Source organism: Cydia pomonella, chromosome 8 (assembly GCF_033807575.1).
Source record: "Cydia pomonella isolate Wapato2018A chromosome 8, ilCydPomo1, whole genome shotgun sequence".
NCBI lineage: Eukaryota > Metazoa > Arthropoda > Insecta > Lepidoptera > Tortricidae > Cydia > Cydia pomonella.
In genome coordinates this window covers 19,839,165-19,857,248 of record NC_084710.1, presented here as the reverse complement: position 1 = coordinate 19,857,248, position 18,084 = coordinate 19,839,165, and the positions used below count along the sequence as shown (strand labels likewise).

The window sequence follows — 18,084 nt, the reverse complement described above, 5'->3', positions numbered from 1 at the left end:
AACAAATATTGTGCATTTGTGCACGAAAAGATAATCTTCGTAATAAAGGCCTTGGATAGCTCGTTATCTGAAAGTAGAAATATGTGTGTATAGAAAATAAAAATTAAGAAGAAGCCAGTGGAATTGTGAGCATACCATTTTGTGAGTGCAATCAAGTTGTGATGGTGGGTATGATTTTACGCTTGGCAATAACAATTGAATTTCAAATGAAATGGACTGATGGTGATGACGTTAATGGGAGTTTCCCCCAAAAGATACAATCCTTTGGCATGACGCATTTCAAAAGTATACTTATGTCAAATATGCGTAATTGCGTACCTGTGCTACCGATTTTATGAGTTTGACTACAAACAAGATTCCCTAAAAGCCTCAAGAAAAGTGCAGTGCCTATAAAGTGAACCTTTATCACCGTTAACTCGCAACGAAGTAGGCGCGGATGCAGCCTTCACGAACTCGTACTCCGGCGTGGCGCTGGTGATCGTCGGCAGTCTGGCCGTCGTCTTCCACGGACCGCTGTTGATGAACACGTTGCGGTTGTTCTTGGGGTTGGGCCCGTAGTGCTTCATGGCGTATCTGCGGGAAATTGGCCTGTTTGGTTTAGGGATTAGCGGAAAAAATTACTGACACAGAACAGGCTCTAGGCCTTAACGGTCGAGTCTTAACTCTTTGACTACCATGCTCTGGTCTCAAATATTGTGCACAGAAATTGGTGGTCAGGGGGTTTAAGTTTCCTAAGGAATGTTGACTAAAATCCTTTATACTGAAGCTGAATGATCACTTCTTCTTTGTATTACGGTAGGTATCAAGTGGAATCATTGGAAGGAATCACTGAACAAGGTGGAATGACGAATTTCGTTGAAATCGCAGGAATCCATTTGTATAATAGGTTAAAATCTACACCGATATTTAGGTATATGCTGAACTTCTTTCAATAGTGGACAGCTAGAAGACTCATTTGATATGACACTTGCTGTGTGGTGAGTTCCTTCATTTAACCTGGAGTAATCAGTGTGCCTCCGGTACGAAAGGCTTTACAGCATGGAGTTACTCGTAGTAGTAAAAATACGATGGCTTACCGTACTTGTGCGGTGGGTTCTTAATATATGGTAACAAGTCATCAGGCATCCTATGCTAAATCAGGACTAGCTAGAGGTGGACCCAAGATTGTTGCAGATGAAAAGTGATTGCGCGAAACCGATGGTGGACTTCGCTCAGTGGACGTCTTTCATTAGATATGACAGTACCTGTGCGGTGGGTTCCTGTATATAACATAAGGCGTCCTATGCGACGCAGCCTGGACCAGCCGTGGATGGTTCCAAGGCCGGTGAAGTGTGACTCCGGGACGGAAGGCCGTCGGCACCCGCATGCGGTTGACCGTCATGCGGCTGATGTATGCGGCCTGGGATAGCGACCATAGCGTTAGGTAGACTAGTTGGATCTAGAACAAGTTAAGCAAGATTTAAGAAATAGTCTGATACTAGAAATAGACCTATAGGGATACCCCGATCACTACAGACAATACCGGTACTACCCAAAATTTCTCTGGAGGGGATTACTCTTAACTCTCTTAAGTGATAAGACCGCCTGCTGTTACCTCTATCCAATTGTATTTGTTTATGTAGGACCCGCCCTGATCAGTAAACACTGGCTCGCTCACACAGACACGCACAGCAATGTCACACGTCCACTCTCGCCCTCGGCTCTCGTGCAACTGACGCGGCATCCTATGCGGTCTGCGCCCGAGACGGTGTGTATCTATTTATGTATAGATACTACCTATACACTACATCTCTTCCCTATTAAAAGACTTTATATTTATTATTTACCACAATAGCTAACTTCTATATTGTTTAATTTGATTACATGACCTATCGTTATCAAGTAGTTAATTCCTGTCACTTGCGTGTTCTTCAATTGGTTTCCACCCTCCTTCCACTTAATTTACTATTTTCCAATTTCTTATTAACGATTTCCTTTACATACACTTTGTCTCTTCCGGTTAGATCACTCTATTTTGCTTTCCTATCTCCGTATTTCTTTCTTTCCTTCTGTTGTTCTCTGTCTCTCTCTATCCCTTATTTCTGAATCAAATTTATTTCCCGTTTCACTTTATTTTTTGTTGTTGTAAATGGGATGGCATTTTACATAAGCAGATAGTCAAACAAGGTTTTCTTGGAATCTTTATTTTCCATGTTTCCTATCTTCACTTCCCCAGTCTGCCTTTCGATCTCGCCAGTTTGCTGAGTCCAGTACTGCCCTGCTTATCGTAAGTGCAGTACTTACATGAAACACATCTTTTAAATAAAGAACTTATTAAAAGATAAACAATTGCATGACATTTCAAGTGTGATCACTGCATTTGTTGTTAAAATTGGCAGAATAGGGAACTGCATTGAAAATAATGATGTTACATTATTTTAAGAGGCCAGAACTCTTGGCTGATGAATTGACCATCATTGTCAGCCGTGATTGAAACTGGATACCTACCCAAAGAATTTATTAAAAGATAAACAATTGCATGACATTTCAAGTGTGATCACTGCATTCGTTGTTAGAATTGGCAGAATAGGGAACTGCATTGAAAATAATCATGTTGCATATTTTAAGAGACCTGAACTCTTGTCTGATGAATTCACCATCATTGTCAGCCGTGATTGAAACTGGATAACTACCCCTAGCCTGCTAAACATTTCATCCAATATAATGATAATTTGCGAACCTAAACTTAATCTCTCTATAACGACTCTAATAGTCTAAAATTACTAGCAGTTAGTCGTTATTGGGCAACGATCCCAATAAATCGATCGCATGTCTATCCATGGCTCAGAAGATAATTCTCGCCTTTTCATAGGGACTGGCTGAATAGGTGCACCAACTAAAGTTTATCTTTTGCAACTCTTAACAAGGTTTTCCGCATCGCGATACATTCGATCTTAGCCGAACTTTCATTGCCACGTTATAGTTTAAAGGGTATGACAATTCGATTTCAAAAGGATACCATCATAAAAGCATAACTCACTTTCGAAATCCTTGTATCCTTTTACCGAATCATCCCAACAGCCTTCATATAACCCAGATTTCTCATTGGTAATTTTGGAATCCTTCGCTGAGTGTTCCATATATCTCTCATATATACTGCATGTGGTCTTTCATGTTGCACACTCTGACACACGTGCTGATCCGCATATAGATATCTAATAACACCTTTTTGGGTACAGAGTTTTGAAACAAAGACAAATTATTATTGTCGAGTTCTAGAGTCAAGCTTCACAAAAACAACTCGTTCTGTATGGCTATCCAAATTTATAGCTAGCTGCATAAAAATGTCCTACAAATCGCTTTAAGAAAACACCTACGGGAGGGCAAATGTTTTTACTCAGTAAAGGACTATTTAGCAAATATACCAAATACTTATCTAGTTCCACAGATCTCAGTTAACTACTCTGACTTAATACTATAACAATGTTGCCTATTGTTCTGACCAAGAAATTTATATTTATGTAATAATTTGATATTAGTGTATACACTGAATAGTTCATTTGTTATCGTACAGTCGGTTCACGTTTTTGTACTATAATCCGAGCCCCTTGTAGTCCATCTGTACCAGTTGGTTAAAACTATTAAAATCGATTAGACCGGTGTTCCAAAAGGTCGTAAATTTGAGTATCGCTGGAAGGGGTAAAATACTTATCCTTTAATATACAAATTTGTAGTATCGCTCGTAAAAGTATCGGCTTGATAAAAATTAGTTAGCACATTATTACTGGTGAAACTCTGAATAAAACTTGAGACACCAGTCATTCTCTAGCTATGCGCCTTCCCAAGGCGTGTAAACAAAAAAGAAGGATCGGAAATATTCGCATGCTTCCAACAAGCTTCCGTAGCTTAGTTGGTTAAAAGCTATTTTACAGGTGTTTTAAAAGGTCGCAAGCTGGAGTCTTGCCGGAAGCGGTGATTCCCCCATTTTTCCGTTAATAGAAAAACATCATAGTGACCGAGAGAGTCTATACCGCCAGATTTTTTTTATTTTTATTTAAAGTTACTTATCTCTTCTTGATATTTGCCCTAATGCTCTCTGAGCTCTTTAAACTTAGGAAAATCCTTGGTATGGACTTGATTTATTCCCACTCCGACTTTTAAAACTCCTAAGTCGGTTGCGGAATGTCTTCCCAATAAGTTTGGTCCGTTCATTGATGACGTAAGATGTGGCGTTAATTTCACCTATTCCTGTTGTGATCGCTGCCTCAAATGAACCTTCAATATTTAGGGGTATTCGAGTTCCATACGGAACTAGACTTATAGTTTAGTACTTGATTGTAAATCTTTATCTTTTTTTATTTCTACAACCTGATTCCGCTAACACATCCGTACATAGGTATCTCTTCGATTTTGAACTTTATCATTCACTACGTAAAAATACGTAATAAAATAAATAATATAATAATATTATAATTTGACAAGTTAATTCAATCATCCAGTATTGTAACGGTGCATTGTTAACGTTACTATTGTTGAAGTTACTCAATTTATTTATGAGACTAACTAATAGGTTACTAAACTACTGATACGCTAATATTTTTACTTTATTTTGTTACCTTAATTATAATATGTAGACTAGCCTGAATAGAATAGAACTGTACTATTGTGTGCCCTTACAGGGTGTCATGAAATGGCTATATGAACTGTAACACCTTATTATGTACATTACAATGCAATATTAAATAAATGACTAAATGACTACGTTGAAAACGTACTCAACATCATCATTTACACAATTTATCTTGCAGTTTCTCTTCATCCTTTTAGCTATACTATCCTGTACCTTTGTTTTCCTCTTTCATTTTATCTAATCTAGCATCATTTCTCCTTTTCTGGCCTTGTTCAGTTTTGCAGTATCGAACATAATGCCTTAATTTTTACAGAAATCGCATTTTTGGGTATTTGCAGGAGTTGAACTGTCATTGGCATTATGTTTTGAGCTTCCACATCTCCTAGAATAGTTATTTTCTGTCCTTGCTTCTAATCTGATTTATCTCGTTTCCTCAGTTTAACTACAGACATTTCAAATCTTTCCTTTTGCTACTGTTTTATAAACCAAAAAAAAGATTCCTTTCATGAACGTGACTTTGCTTTAGCCGGAAATAAGCATCAAATCAACACATCGACACCTTCACCTGGATCTTGCAACGCGGTACCTCCTATAAATAACAGCATTGCCATTTCTTTGTAGAAGTTTGAATTTCTGCCTCTTCTATATACATATCTCAAAGGATCCCTTCCAGTTTTTCCATCTTTTGCCCTAATGCTACCTTATAAATTTAACTTTTCTTCCGTTGGCAAATTTTCATGACGGGGTTTTACTTAGGAAGATTAGGTAAAGCGATCTAGATTTCCTACCGTGTCTATTATTTTTGGACTTACTATCTTACACCAATTTTTTACTTCAAATTAGTCTCTTTTTAAGTTTAATAATTCCAGACCTCCTTCATTCCAATTTACTGGTAGTCTCCAAATTGCACTATAGAATCCAATTAAATGGAAATTTTAAAACATCAACAATTCCAATTTAATGGAGTTTTAAAAGTACACACAGGCAAATACCAATCTAATGGTAATTTTGAGACCTCAGATATTCCAATTTAATGGGAGTCTCACAACCGCAGCTATATATTCCAATTAAATGGAGATTTCAAACCCACTACAATTCCAATTTAATGGAGGTTTGAAATCACAGACAGGCAAACACCAATTTAATGGTCGTTTTGAGACCTCAAGTATCCCAATTTAATGGGAGTCTCAAAACCACAGCTATATATTCCAATTGAATGGAGATTTCAAACCCACAACAATTCCAATTTAATGGAGGTTTGAAATCACAGACAAGCTAACACCAATTTAATGGTCGTTTTGAGACCTCAGGTATCCCAATTTAATGGGAGTCTCAAAACCACAGCTATATATTCCAATTGAATGGAGATTTCCAAACCAAAACAATTCCAATTTAATGGAGGTTTGCAATCACAAATAGCCCATTTTCTTCACAAATTACCCGATCACAGTTATTCCAATTTAATGGGATCTCAAACAATAACGATTTTAATTTGACAGGTGATTTGAAACCGTTATTTACTGACCACAATACTATTTCTATCAAATTAGTCACCGTACCGTACCTACTTTAGTCGCAATAGGGATAAACAAAACAAACCAGCTTACGTTGCTATTAACCTTTTAACTTGCATTGTACGTAACTACCTTCCAGTTTATATTGCAATTACATACATTTTTACACGTAAAATTTAGTCCCAATCGTATATTTTCAGTGGGGGCTAATACTAACACTACACTACAGTGCCGGAAATTATAGAAATATTGGAACAATCTATTGTTTTGGAGTGAAAAGCTAAAGCAAGAGAAGCACTATTACCTACTGATTGTTGAATCAAGTATAGCATATATTTATGCATAGTTGTTTTTATCTATGCATTATTTACATTTGCGAAACAGTGTCGTATCGGATTAATCAAGCTAAATATAACAATAAAGCCAAAATACTTCAAAACAATCGTCCGTTTTATCAAACTCTTTTGTATTTTTATTTAGTAAGTACTTACCTACCCAGTATTCGTTATTTCATTTCGAAAATCAAATCTATAATTCTCTCTCCATTATTAAAATAAATGATTGAGCAAAATACAGTTTTTTTTTTTTTGCCATTACTACAATATACGAGTATGATATATCTTTCGTGTGTTTGATTTTGTTTTTGTTTGATTTATTTTTCCCTTATTTGCAACAAAGTGAACGGTGAATAAATTTACCTTTTAGCTCGTCGCCATATGTAGGACCCGCCCTGATCAGTAAACACTGGCTCGCTCACACAGACACGCACAGCAATGTCACACGTCCACTCTCGCCCTCGGCTCTCGTGCAACTGACGCGGCATCCTATGCGGTCTGCGCCCGAGACGGTGTGTATCTATTTATGTATAGATACTACCTATACACTACAGTTTATGTTTCGGTAAATACATGTGTAATCGAAACTGTGTGACTCTGTGAGGTTTGCAATAAAGAAAATTGTATTTTATCGGCTGATTAATTAACGTAATTTAGCAGGAAACGTTTAAATGTAACTACAATTTATTCTTAAAACACATTAAACACAACAATGTATTGAGATGACAGCTGTCACCGTATTCGAGTTATGTGAAAAAAAGGCTTTACGTGCAATTTAAAAATGTTGTAAAGTACCCGATTTTTAATCTTTTAGAGGCGTATTTATAGATGCTTACGCGGATACTATTTTCTTTGCATTCATGTAACTAATAACAGTAAGTATATATATTTACAATCTATCAAAATAGCTGCAGTACTTGTATTAATTAATCCCAAGCCAACACGCCTAGCGACATTCCGTAAAAGTCAAGCAGGGAAAGGTGCGTGAAAACAGTTCTCGGAATCGAGACGATTATTGCTCGCCACTTGATAATGACCGTATTTTGTACTGCAGCTTAGTGCGTAGGTAAAAACAAAGTAGGGTTTTACCTGGATTTGATATAGCTCAAAATTATAAGTTACGTTGTGGGTAGGTAAAGTCAGCATCATCAATTGCTATCCTGGAGTAGTCTTTCCAAATATTTCGCGTTCAAAAGAGACGAGTCTCATCGTTCTACACATAGAGACATATCTTTTTTTGTTCAGTTATTAGAGAATGTTATTAGTAGACCGCGAGCCAGGAACTGATTTCCATGACCAATCGCCTCCCGGGCGATAACTCGTATAGTGGTTTAAGGCTATATGTATGATGAACCCTCGTGGACGTCAGCTGCCGCTTCGTTGGTGGGTCGAGGAATGGCAGCCACCGAAACTCGTAAAAAAAATCGCCTCCTATACTTTGTCAGATGATAGTTCAGATGCTATTGTTAGTTTAAAAAATCGTCAGCCGGTTATATCGCGTTGGTAAGAACGTCATCAGCTGACATGCCCAATCCACTTGGTCACCTGGGTCACGGCGGCATGAGTCGAATTTTCTCAAGTATATGCAATTCCATAAGGGTTTACGGCGCCTCTATTAATTTAATATTTTCATTGAAATTATAGTAATTAATTTGTGGCCTGTAATGGTGTGGTACAGATACTTTAGACACGTAATCTTATCCATTACTTTTGATGCTGTCTGTACATTAGAAGTCGTCTCGATATACTTGTCAGCAAATAACCGTAGTTGGTCGTCAGGGGAGCTCAAGTGCATCGACGGCTGGAGGAGTGTTTTCTTAATTTGAAATGACTGAAAATTATAGTTGATTCCCGTAGAAGGTAACTACCATTCACTTGGTTGATGTTTTTCATTGAACCCTATTTCCTAGGTGATACGGGTGCCGGTAAACTGAGCTACCAAAACATAACTACCTATTTATCAAACTTAACCACGTGCTGGTCGCTGGAGGTATAAGTATAATAATTATTATTACTGGAAGAGATCCCATACAGGGATAAGTTCGCCTTTGTTGTATTTAATTTACTCTGTAACTGTGTTTTTCGTGTTTTTATTTCGATGTGCAATAATGTATATACATACATACATTATACCAACAAAGCTAAGATTGGCCCTTCTTCTTCTTGGTCAGGAGGCCAATTCAAACTTACATTTTGACATCCAAATGATATCTTAATTATGTGATTTTATTCTCATTCGTCCGTACCCGCTCGCGCTAAATGCAGGGACAAATTAAGCTCACGTACGCAACGTATGTAATGCTTTATGTCAATCTGAACCCTGAAATTTGTATGCTTAGGAACATATTCGTCATGCTTTGCGTTGCGTATGCGTACGTGCGTATGTGGGCTCAGTTTGTCCCTGACTTTATAGGTACACTGTGAAGTACTTGTCGCACAATTCTGTGTATTCAGCAATCATTCAGTATTCACTTACCATCTAGCGGGTTGTATGTTAGTTTAGTTTGTCACCGACGTGATCCAAAATAGTAAGACTTTTTGGCATATACCTAATTCCACTTTTCTCCCGTTTATCATTGACAAACTTAAAACAAAGTAAGCCAAACCAGCGGTAAGAGCCGGTCACTGTACGTGCCAGAGAGAGTTGATGATTATTAGCTACTCATTATCAGTTCTAACTTAATGACGGTAGTTTAGTCTGCACAGTTAGCAACGCCCATTGGATGAGTGGTTGTACTATAACACTTTACCTGGGGTCGGCACAGGTAAAGCCTGACAAGATTCTATTTATAGACCTCTCTTCATGTACGCCATCTTATCCCGGTTCTGGGCTAGTCTCCACCCTCAACGGGCTAACGGACGCCAGGCGCTTCTTTCATCCTAATACGGCAATTGACCCACCTGCCATAACTCTGCCAGGCAACATGTCCCGCCCAATTCCATTTAAGCTTGGTAATGATGTCACCCACGTAAAGTGCGCGGTGTGCAATGATGCATTGTTTAAACGAAAATTATGGTTTATAGTTTTACATAATACTTAGTTACGTATATTTCGGCTCGTATTGGGTGAATTAACTTTTTCTTGGCTTTTGCAAGAATTGTCCTTAATCATTATTGTAAGTTTTAATATTATCAAAATAAAACAAGATCATTAATATATAATAATAATAAATTTAATATTCTTTATTGTACACCACATATTGAAAAGGAGAATACAAATCGAGCCAGATCCAGCAGAAATAAAAATACGTCAAATTTTTACTAAAAACGTTGGGTGGACGGACCCTTATTTTCATACAAAAGTGGGGGACAGCTTGGTCCCCTGGGTCACTGCTCTTAAACAAGTAATAAAATATTAAATCATGATAAAAAATATTGCATTACGTAGTTCATTAATCTGTTTTTATAAATGAAGAAAAAATAATTACATAATATGCGAATATTTTATTTTTATCACTATTAGTCAAAGTACCTAGGTCAAATTGTGCTGACAAAAAAAGTTGATTCAGCCATTTAATGCATTGTAAAATGCTATGTGATATGAATATGACGTTCCGAAAGTAATTCCCTAACACTCATCATTCCCAAACAACTTTTAACTTTTAACTATATCTAGCAGTGGAACACTCAAATCGGCTAGGAAAAAAACGTTTTTCAATACCTAATTCAGTAAGTTATTTTCTTGTTAGATGTATTTTTGATTAGAAATTGCATTATTATTATTGCATTAGCCAAATAAACTTTTTTCGCAAGAATTTTTTGTCTGTTGTTGTCGGTAAACAACATCAGAGGGCCTACCGCGAAAACCGAAATTCGCAAATTACGGGGATCTTCCTCTTTTACTCTCAAGTGAGAGACGTAATTAGAGTGACAGAGAAAAATGCCCGCAATTGACGAACTTCGATTTTCGCCTGAAATCTTGACGTGAAGAAAAACCTCGTACTCGTACGACGCGAAACGTAAGTGTCCAATGAAACACGCCGTTACGGGTGGGTGCGGGCGAAACCGACCGCGATTACTATGAGCGTTTCTTTTTTAATATTCGCCGCTATAGTTAACTCATCAAAGCGATTACTTTGACTCTTATTACTTATACGATAAGGTTTAATCCAAGTGCGGTCAAGAGATGATCTTTAACAATAAATTAAGCTAGAGAAACGGTATTATTTTTGATAGATAAGTTTTACTTTTAGTTGTTTGTTTGTTTTGTACGATACCTTGACTGTGCATTATGCGTACCTACTTTTACCAAGATAATTAAAAAGGGAAGGTTTTCCCCAATACTGTATTATTTTTTTGGCTTGCTTGCAACCCAAGTGCGCCTGGGACTGAGCAGGGCTAAATTAACCACCATTTCATTTACGAAATCGAATTAGGTATGTGTCACGTTGGCATAGAGAGAGAAATTCTACGCTTTTGACAAAAACTTTATCGATGATTGGGGGACTTTTAAAGACACCGTCAGAAAGACAGTACGATCACTGGATCGACACATAAGCTAATCGAACCCGGGACTAAGCTAGGCTCTGGCGCAATATTAATATTAATAAATACCTACATGCAGGTATTTGGCAGTTAAAAATGACACGAGGACTAGTATTTCATGCCCGTTTTGTTGCTTTTTTCAGATACAATTTTAATGTATGCATGTAACGTTGTGTTCCTCCTAATGACCATCAATTAATCTAGTAACGTAATAATAATAACGTTTTATTTTAGCTCGTCAGCTAATCACTTTTTCTTGCATAAATAATCGCCAGGCGTGCGGCACGGCATACGATACAATGCGTGAATTTATAGCGTTCATTATTTAGGAGGGTCGTTGACTACTCATGTTGGTAGAAGGGATAGTGGTAAAGAGCGGATAATCCATGGTGTCGTATCCTTATTATTAGTGTTGCATATTATTGTTCTTTAAGAGGGAAGAATAGCTTTACGATCCTAGCGAAATAACGGTACCTACTTTTTCTATGAAATTCAATTTCGGCAGAAAACGTATTCCACTAACTAAATCTTAACAAATCACTTTAGCTTTGATGTCGATAGCCTCAGCATAATTTTTTAGGTTTATAGGTTTAGCTTTTCTTTAAAAAATAAAAGTGTTTTTTGTATTGCAAATTTTGAAATAAAAGGAAAACCTAACTTTTCATTGTGTCAATAACATATCAAAAAATATCGAAGGATGGAAAATATTAAGAAGTAGAAAGAAGTTTTCTGATCGCGTGGTATACTTTCCTCTTAATATCCCCAAAAGAAGGTAATGCAGTCAATAGTCATCTTTCCACAAACATGAACTGCGTTTACAACAGTAAAGTGTGGGGTGAAATGGCAAGCTGGTTAACGTCTTCAGAAAACGCTGCATGGGGTAATAGAGATACGGTCTAAACACTTACTTAAGGCAGTGGAAGGACTGCGCTGTACCATGGCCCTTCAGGGGCTTGGGAGATGAGGCTGGGTAGTCGCGCTACTGATTCCTATAAAACTTTGGGATAAAACTTTTCTTCCCCAAAAAACTTGGAAGCCTGCGTAGTGGATCAAATTGTAAATATTAACAGCATTGACACATTCATTTTTAAATACTATCGTCACTTATTACTTACTTATCGTACTACTTAAAATAATTGTGAGACTTAAATAATAAAATAATGAGTTTATATTATGAAATCGTTTCGTTTCGTTATTTCCTAGATAAAGAAGTTATAAAATCTATTCGTTTATAATAATGTTGAGTTCGATTACTAGGCCTGCCTGATTACTACTCATTGTTGCATATCGATGGCGATTCGCAGTTACCGTTCATAAGACATTTCCACTCGATTCCGAACCTAAGTCCAGCATAATTTGGTCTTCTGGTCACCTAATTTAATGATATAATTTGGCTATTCTATCCCACCACGGACTTTGTCCTAGGGGTACCTACAATATTTGTTCCTATTCTTCGAAAACTCATTTAATTGTTTACCGTATGTTCGCGCAATAAAGCCCATATTCGAAGTGGTTTTCTAACGAGGTGTGCTCCGGGGAATTTGTTCGGATTACTCGTTGCGCCATCGCTCTACGCGACAATATTTCCACCTTGACCACTTTGATGACTGGCAGTCCTCAACTGTGCGTTTCTCCAGATACTTTCTGCCTCGCACAGGCTAAGCTATGAAATGAACTGTCGCCTGCGGTATTTCCGGACAGATACGTCTTTCAAACCTTAAAGAAAAGAGTGTACATCTTTAATTCTGCCAATTCCTGATGTTGAAGGTATACAAGCAACGGTAATTGCTTATCATCGGGCTATTTTTCTGTTCATTTGCCTCCTATACTATAAGAAAGTCAAACTATTGACTTGACCTGTTGACTTTTGTATGAGTTCTACATTTCCTGCTACCTAAAGGTTGTCTGGAAGAGATCGCTTTTTAGCGATAAGACCGCATGTTGTTACTTTGTTCTATTTTTCTTTAAAAATTATTTGTAGTTTTACCTGTATGTAAAATGTATAATTGTTGGTGCAATAAAGAATATTTACTTACTTACTATATGTGATCGAAATCGCATTTACATTGGTTCTCCCACCGCATATATGGCAAGCTTTATGAGCAGTCCAGATAAGTAGAGTGCGGACACCGTTAACGAGTAACGTGCCGTTTATCGCTCCGGATGATAACAGGTGCATTATGATATGATGCACCGGTAATAGCTGCAATACAGCATTGCATGCGTTGGTCAGAAAGTCTATCGTTTTGACAGATATAGGGTAATAATAAAGTAGATGTAAACCTAAATCGATTGTTTATTATATGTAATGATGTGGAAACTAAAATTTTCATCGTGTGTTTTTTAACATCAAGATTAAAAGTACTACTGATTTTTAACCGACTTCAAAAAAAGGAGGAGTTTATCAATATTTTTTTTGTATATTTGATACCTCAGCACTGCACACGTTATGTGTAAAAACTTGGAATTTGAAATAATCTTTGTTCACAAGTATAAACTTAGTTCCAAGTTCCAAAATGGGCCCACATTTTTGTCAAATACCTTCCGATGTTGAGATTCAAGAGGAATTGAGGAAACTCCTCAAATGATAGTTATAGGCACTTATATGGTTTTATTATTTTATCCTTTTTTGAGTCAAGATTTGGGAGAATAGGGTTTCGAGATGTTTTAAAGCCTTCGTGCTGCTTTTGATTGTCTTTGTATTTAGATTTCTTTATGGTTGACAAAATCAATTCCAAATTTTTGCCATCTATCGTGAGTTGTCTCTATTGTGTGAATTGAGCTATATTTTTGTTAAGGAAAGGAATATTATAAACGAATAGATTTTATCACCCAAAAAATTATCAAATACAAATGTAATCCGCCACATGCTTTGTCAAAACACAAATGTAATCCGCATAAGCATCGTCACAAAATTATTGTACATTAAGACATTAACACTAAAGCAACTTATAAATTCTGCAACAAGCTTTGTCAAATTGTTATGTAATTATTTACTTTAACGGGTCTTAATCGTTTAATTATCTCCATGTCTTTCTGTGCATGAGACCACCGAGATAATGCCGAAAACGTCTATGGTAATTTTAAAGTTTTAGTATACGCGATTCCGTCTCGTGTAGTACATAATAATGTGTGAAAGGGTAAATCCCAGAAAATGTCCTATGATATAGTTCTTGGCAGTTAAACGAAGCCGCGGACATCTCATATCGCCATCAACTTTGTATCAACTGCTCTTTTAGATCAGTAAAGAGCCGCGTTTTGCCAACCTGGTTGTTATACTCGTCCCATCGGACCGGTCGGTCCAGATTTCACATGCAACGTAAACAGAGTGCATTTCTCATCTATTGATGGTTGCTGACAGGGTCCTATTTGACTTGAGGAAATATATATATTTTTAATAAGAGCGCTGGCCTAGCGGTAAGAGTATGCGACTTGCAATCCGGAGGTCGCGGGTTCAAACCCCGGCTCGTACCAATGAGATTTTCGAAACTTATGTACGAAACTTCATTTAATATTTACTAGTCGCTTTTCGGTGAAGGAAAACATCGTGAGGAAACCGGACTTATCCCAATAAGGCCTAGTTTCGCAGCCGCTTTCGTAAAAACTAGTGCTTACGCCAATTCTTGGGATTAGTTGCCAAGCGGATTAGTTCGCATGAGCCATGGCTAAATGCCGAGACAACGCGAGGAAGATGATTTCAAAAAAACTCTAAAGTATGCTAGGTATAGGTAGGCAATATTCTCGCCAAACTGAAGATTTAGTTGGCGTATAGTACACTCTCAAATTACCTATTATAAGTACTTAATTTGTTATGTTATGTATGATAAATTTTGCATTTATGGCCAGTGCACATCGGCTGCGCGTGCATGTGCGTTGACGTGCAGTACGTTGCGTTGCACGTGCGCTTGTGCTAAATTATTAGAATTGTACACGCACACATCACGAACGCAGTGTGCCGTCTCGCATAAGGATTCGTGTATGCACGTCTATACACAAGAATCCGGTGTGCGCAGGTCTTATATTATCGCCTTTAGTTAGAAGTCCTTATAAAATTAACCATCATTAAAGCAAACATTTCACACATATAAGACTGCATTAAAAAATAATAATGATCATGCAAATTAATGAATAATTAAAAATAATTATAGTAAAACCATTCAGCCATTTAGCAGTAAACTACCAGTTATCTGCAGTCTGTAAAATTATACAACTAACTAGCTAGACCTTTCTAGATGTCGGATTATCTTACGTTATTTTATCGTAGTTACGCTCAGTCATTTCAAAATACGTTTCAAAACATCTTATGTCTATCATTACACCTATTTGAAAATAAACCTTATTAAAACATCTGCAAAGTCTAGTATTAAAGTACAGAACTAAAGGGCGTTGTTTTAGCAGTTAAGCTCGTCACCTGTAAGGATTTGCTTTTCAAAACGTCTCATTTACATTCTTGAGACCAATCGAAATTAAACCATAAGATGAACCTAGAGAGTCGAAATTAGAGTAGCGATAGTGATAATGATAAACTGTTTGAAATTCTTTGATTAAATGTACCTAGTCCTGGTATAAGATAGTAGTGAAATTGTATTAGTATACAGAATGCAACCGGTTTTGGCAAGGCCGTTCATCGGTCGTGACTTCAGAAAGCAACGTTTGTGTTTATCAACACGAGCTATATTCGACATTTTTTTAATCGGCCGTGACATTATGTTGATTTTTATGTCATGAAAATAACTTTTTTTTATAAGTAGGAACTTCCTCTAAAAAGTCAAAGTAAACTTAAGTTCGCTAGCTGGCAAGCTACCATCTATAATTTTCTTTTAAAAATACAAAAGAATAAAATGACGCCCCAAAAGTGAAATTCGGCAAATTGTCTAAAAAGTTAAATTCTTCAATCGCTAAAATACGTATTTTTGTGACCGCAGACCAAATTGAGATCAAACCACATAATCGCGCTTAAGTAAAAATAAGCAGCAGTTCAGTAGTTCATCTAATAGCGGCATTTCGAGATTGAGAATAGCGTACCTATATTACTATTTTTTGTCTAGAACATATGATCCAAAATTGTGTACGACTCTTTGTTTCTAGGTAAATAAGTAGAAAAAATCAGCGGCGTATTTCGGAGGCGTATGGCTCTAGGGCAAAAACACCCCATGGCTCAAGGCGGCGGGCTGCGAGGAGCGACGCAAGCCAAATCTATAGGACAGTTTTGGGGCGGCAAAACTTGATAGCGCCAAAACTTTGAAAAATTGCCGTTGATACTATTATAACTACAAAGCTTGTAAGATCTTCAGGGCTGTTTTAATTTTAATACGATATGAATTTGATCTGGATTAGATGTGGATCAAATCTGTCAGTGTCAAAAGTGACATGTCTTTAACCAAAAACGTTACTTTACCCAATTTAATCTAGACCATCTCCTATGATTAAAATTAGAGTACGTCTGATTGTTACAATATTATGCAGTCAATCATAGCCTAAACCATGCTGTCTGACCACAGCTACTTATATATACGATTATATACGGAAAGAAAACTTTTCACTATGTGTCACTATTGTGGTTTGAAATTGTAATATTTTGAAAAGATTTTCGAGTTGCCGGTTCCATATTGGAATGCCCTCCTCCAATTGAGGGAGTTTTTAAATCTTCTCGAGGCAAAGGTGTAAGGTTAGAACCGGTGAAGCTTTATTTGACGTTCATAAGCGCATTGCAATACGCTTATTTACTTGAATAAAAAACTTTATCTTATCTTTACAAAGTAGCGAAAGTGTTAGTATTACATATATAACGATGGCCGTACCCCGCTGGAAAAAAGTTGTTATCGATGTGGCATTCTAATTTTCCTATGAATAAAAGCTATATATGGTACTGGCGTCGTCTAAAGAGGTAATGGATTGGTAAACTTGTTAATTAAAAGGTCGTCCATCTTTGCAATTTCACTTTCTATAGATCATGTCATTCACGACGCGTGCCTTGACTCGTATTGACATGTTATTAAAGGTTAGATTGGACAAATCTGCGCGTCTTCGTGGATGACACAAACTATATCGCATAAACGAAAATGCGTTTGTGTTAAAAGTGTATATGTGTGGGTATAGGGCGAGATTAAATTACAGTCCCTTTCAGTGGCTCATTTTAAATAAAATATTTTTTTAATCGTCGCACTAAAAACATATGTCCTTCAAAATATTCTGATTTGTATAGGTAGCAGAATGCTGTTCTTTTTAAACTTTATTGCACAAAGATATATTACAATTATGTGCAAATGGCGGACTTAATGCCAAAACATTCTTTGCCAGTCAACCACAGATCATAGGCTGTTTTGCTGTGCTATTAGTTTTTAGGCTAGGTTAGGTTAGATTTTTTTTGCTGATAATGTACCTATAATATTATTTATAATAAATATATTATTCATAATTACAATTTTGACTTTAACTTCGCATTTGTACATTTGTAAGAAAATGTGCCTAAACAAAAACAATTATATCTGTGGTATTTTTTATTTATTTTAAATGTAAACTGACTTAAAAATATGCAACTGTTCTTTATATTTTTTAAAACTGGACGATTTAGATAAAGCCAAGGTTAAGTTAATTATGTATTTTCTCTAATTATAATATCACCCATTCAAATTTGTTAGCTAAGTAGTTCTCATGACATTATGTCCACATTTTGTACTGTAAGATATTCGTTTTTTTGCAATGTGTGTAATAAATCTAATGTGTAAGAACTGATAAACTCAAACGTAACGGTCCTTACCTTCATTATACAGATCTAAACTGTCACTACAGTCAATAACACACACTTCACACACCACCTTAATCCATTGTAGCACAAATCAACTTTTAAATTCAGAATCCCGTTGAGAAAGTATTCTATTTTCAAATTAGTTCGACAGTGTTCATGTCCGCGCGCACTTGACTTGTCTTGATGTATGAGGTTTGAAATGGGTCAACGGTAGTCTTTATACGCCCCCCACACGCGCTGATTAGGCATACAATCTAAGATATTAGCGGCGATTATCTGAGAAGGGTGGTCAGTCGCCCGTGTTAGCAACTATCATTTTTTTAGTCATTAAGTAACTTTTTTAATTGGGTATCGTTAGTTATACTTGCGGGCGCATTTTTTTTTTTCTGGAAA

General features: G+C 36.7%; 1 protein-coding gene across 4 annotated transcripts in view; it reads right to left on the bottom strand.

Annotated features, from left to right (window-relative positions):
• The window catches only part of LOC133520802 (uncharacterized), a 23,588-nt gene extending 5,504 nt beyond the window's left edge, over positions 1-18,084 (bottom strand). For 2 of the 4 annotated variants that reach the window (XM_061855466.1, XM_061855468.1), the window contains exons 1-3: positions 17,704-18,084; positions 1,245-1,438; positions 410-588 (exon numbers count right to left, since the gene is read on the bottom strand). In XM_061855466.1, the coding sequence (XP_061711450.1) occupies positions 410-588; positions 1,245-1,438; positions 17,704-17,709 (379 nt within the window). In that variant the 5' untranslated portion in view covers positions 17,710-18,084. Of the gene's footprint in view, positions 1-400; positions 589-1,244; positions 1,439-17,703 lie in introns of all 4 variants that reach the window. The other 2 variants (XM_061855465.1, XM_061855467.1) reach the window with 2 other exon arrangements.